General features: G+C 39.3%; 2 protein-coding genes across 2 annotated transcripts in view; one reads left to right on the top strand and one right to left on the bottom strand.

Moving 5' to 3' along the window:
- Window positions 1-2048, top strand: part of LOC107656224 (uncharacterized) — a 2231-nt gene extending 183 nt beyond the window's left edge. The window contains exons 2-4 of the mRNA XM_016443986.1: window positions 714-830; window positions 1015-1341; window positions 1425-2048. Of these exons, the coding sequence (XP_016299472.1) occupies window positions 714-830; window positions 1015-1341; window positions 1425-1871 (891 nt within the window). The 3' untranslated portion in view covers window positions 1872-2048. The remainder of the gene's footprint in view (window positions 1-713; window positions 831-1014; window positions 1342-1424) is intronic.
- Window positions 1-2299, bottom strand: part of LOC107656329 (cyclin-dependent kinase 17-like) — a 73683-nt gene that overhangs the window by 65319 nt on the left and 6065 nt on the right. The window lies entirely within an intron of this gene.

The raw sequence follows: 2299 nt of genomic DNA, 5'->3' as shown, positions 1-2299 counted from the left end.
ATAGACACTGATCTGGTAGCCAAAAAAAAACTCTACCTCTGTTATATGGCGATATTTTGGATTTAAGATTACTGACACTGAGCAGAGAGAGGTACTGTGCAAGATTTGCAAAATTAAAGTTGCTACATCACGTGGCAATACGACAAATTTATATCAGCACCTGAAACAGCACAGAGAAAAATATGATGAATGCATGATGGAGAAAACCCAGATTAGTAAAGAGACAGCTGAAGGAAACAAGGCACAAGCTGTTACCCGAACAAAACAAAATAATTACAGATGTGTTTGCGAGTCTCACGCTAAATGATAAGACTTCACCTAGGTATAAAGAAAAATCACAGATTCCATAATGCACTGCTTGGCAAAAGACATGATGCTCATACACACCGTTAAGTGGGATTTCAGAAAATGATCCACATACTGGACAAGAGGTACCAGCTGCCCTCGTGAAACTATTTCTCTCAAGTAGTGATCCCTAAGCTTTATAACTTGCGCTGTGAGTATATAATCATTGTATGTAATCAGAATGTGAATATTAAATGTTTTATCACATGTCACATGTCACTTCACTTTGCAATGTCACTGTAGTAAGTAAATGTTTTGTCATTTTTCCACCCTCTTATCATTCACAAAAATGCTCTGAAAGATAATGCACAATGCATTAACAGGGCTACTGGGATATGCATGAAGATTGTGGGCCACTTCTCCCATAGTTGGAAGAAAAGAGTGGCCTTGAGGGAAGCACAACGAGAGCTCAACCTCCCAGAGCATGCCATGGTGACAGACTGCTCAACACTAAGATGGATGCGGAGGAGATCGACACTGAACAGGTAGGCAAAAAAACCTCTACCTCTGTTATATGGTGATATTTTGGCTTTAAGATTACCGACACCGACACTGAGCAGAGAAGGTTCCACTCAGAAAATGATAGCAAGAGTCCTGGAGCAGCAAAGTGGGTTGTCCAAGGTTTTCTCTACAGACCACAAAGTGCGACACCTACTTCCTTCATGGCAGGACCTGGAGGTCTTGGAATCTGTAAACAAGGCACGAAGCCCACTCCAGGACTTCACGGATGCCTTATCGGGTGAACGTTATGTGAGCATATCTTGTGTGAAACCTGCTCTGCATCTTCTGAACACCTCAGTGCTGGCTGAAGACGAAGCAGACACTGACCTGACCAAATCACTGAAATCAAAAATTCTTAGCTACCTCAACAACAAATATGAAGGCACGCACGACTTGCTAAACTTCACCACTTTCCTAGACCCAAGGTTCCGAACACAATACATCTCTGAAGAAGAGACCCAGATCTTAAAGGAACGAGCCATCTCTGAGTTGATAGTGCGTGAAGCCACAGAGTTTACTTAACTGGTAAGAATTCCATGTAACAAATTACTAAAACTTGCATTTTTTATTTGTTTCAGGAAAATCACCAGCAGCAGACTGTAGCCCAAAGCACTGCAGCGATGGAGAATGATAGCCTGGATGTGGAAAGTCCACCTGCTGCTAAAGCCAAGAAGAAAACTCTGGCCAGTTTCTTCAAGGAAACCACATGCACAGCACCAAGAGCATCATTGTCATCCACATTTGATTCCATGGCACAGTTTAGAGAAGCAGTGGCCGCTGAACTCAATGCTTACATTTACATGCCATGTGTAGACCATGGAGAAGATCCACTGAAATGGTGGAAGTTCCACAAAGTAAACTTCCCTAGGCTATGCAAACTAGCACAGAAATATCTGGGCATACAAGCAACAAGCTCTGCATCAGAGAGAGCTTTTAGCACTAGTGGTAATGTTGTGTCGAATCATCGCTCTTGTCTGAAACCAGAGAAAGTGGATATGCTTGTCTTTTTGGCAAAGAACCTCTAATATGATAAGTTTAACTGTTTAGAAAGAGGATTTGGAAGTACCAGTTGGTCATTTAAAAAAAAAAAAAAAAGATTTAGTGGTTTGAGTTTGATTGAGTGAACCACAATTTTATATCCAGTTTCCTTTTCAAAAGAGTTTATACAGAGTATATGTTACATCCTGAGTAAATGTCCCTGTTTGTTTGGACAAAATGTTAAAATATCTTATTTTTGTGAAAATGTGTATGTTTTATTTAATTTAGCTATACTTTTGAGAAAATAAGTTTACATTAATGCAAATGTTATTTCATTTTGTAAAAATAATTTATTTTGAAAACATTTCTAGTTTTACAAATACACATTTTAGCATTATCACTAATCTGTGTGTGCATTTTCCTTAAAAACCCATCAAGTTGACTCATGATACCATTTATTATAATCGCAATCGCA

This window comes from Sinocyclocheilus anshuiensis, unplaced genomic scaffold (assembly GCF_001515605.1).
Source record: "Sinocyclocheilus anshuiensis isolate Anshui unplaced genomic scaffold, SAMN03320099.WGS_v1.1 scaffold183, whole genome shotgun sequence".
Classification (NCBI taxonomy): Eukaryota; Metazoa; Chordata; class Actinopteri; order Cypriniformes; family Cyprinidae; genus Sinocyclocheilus; species Sinocyclocheilus anshuiensis.
Note: the sequence above shows the minus strand (reverse complement) of the source record. Positions and strands in the feature narration are given on the sequence as shown.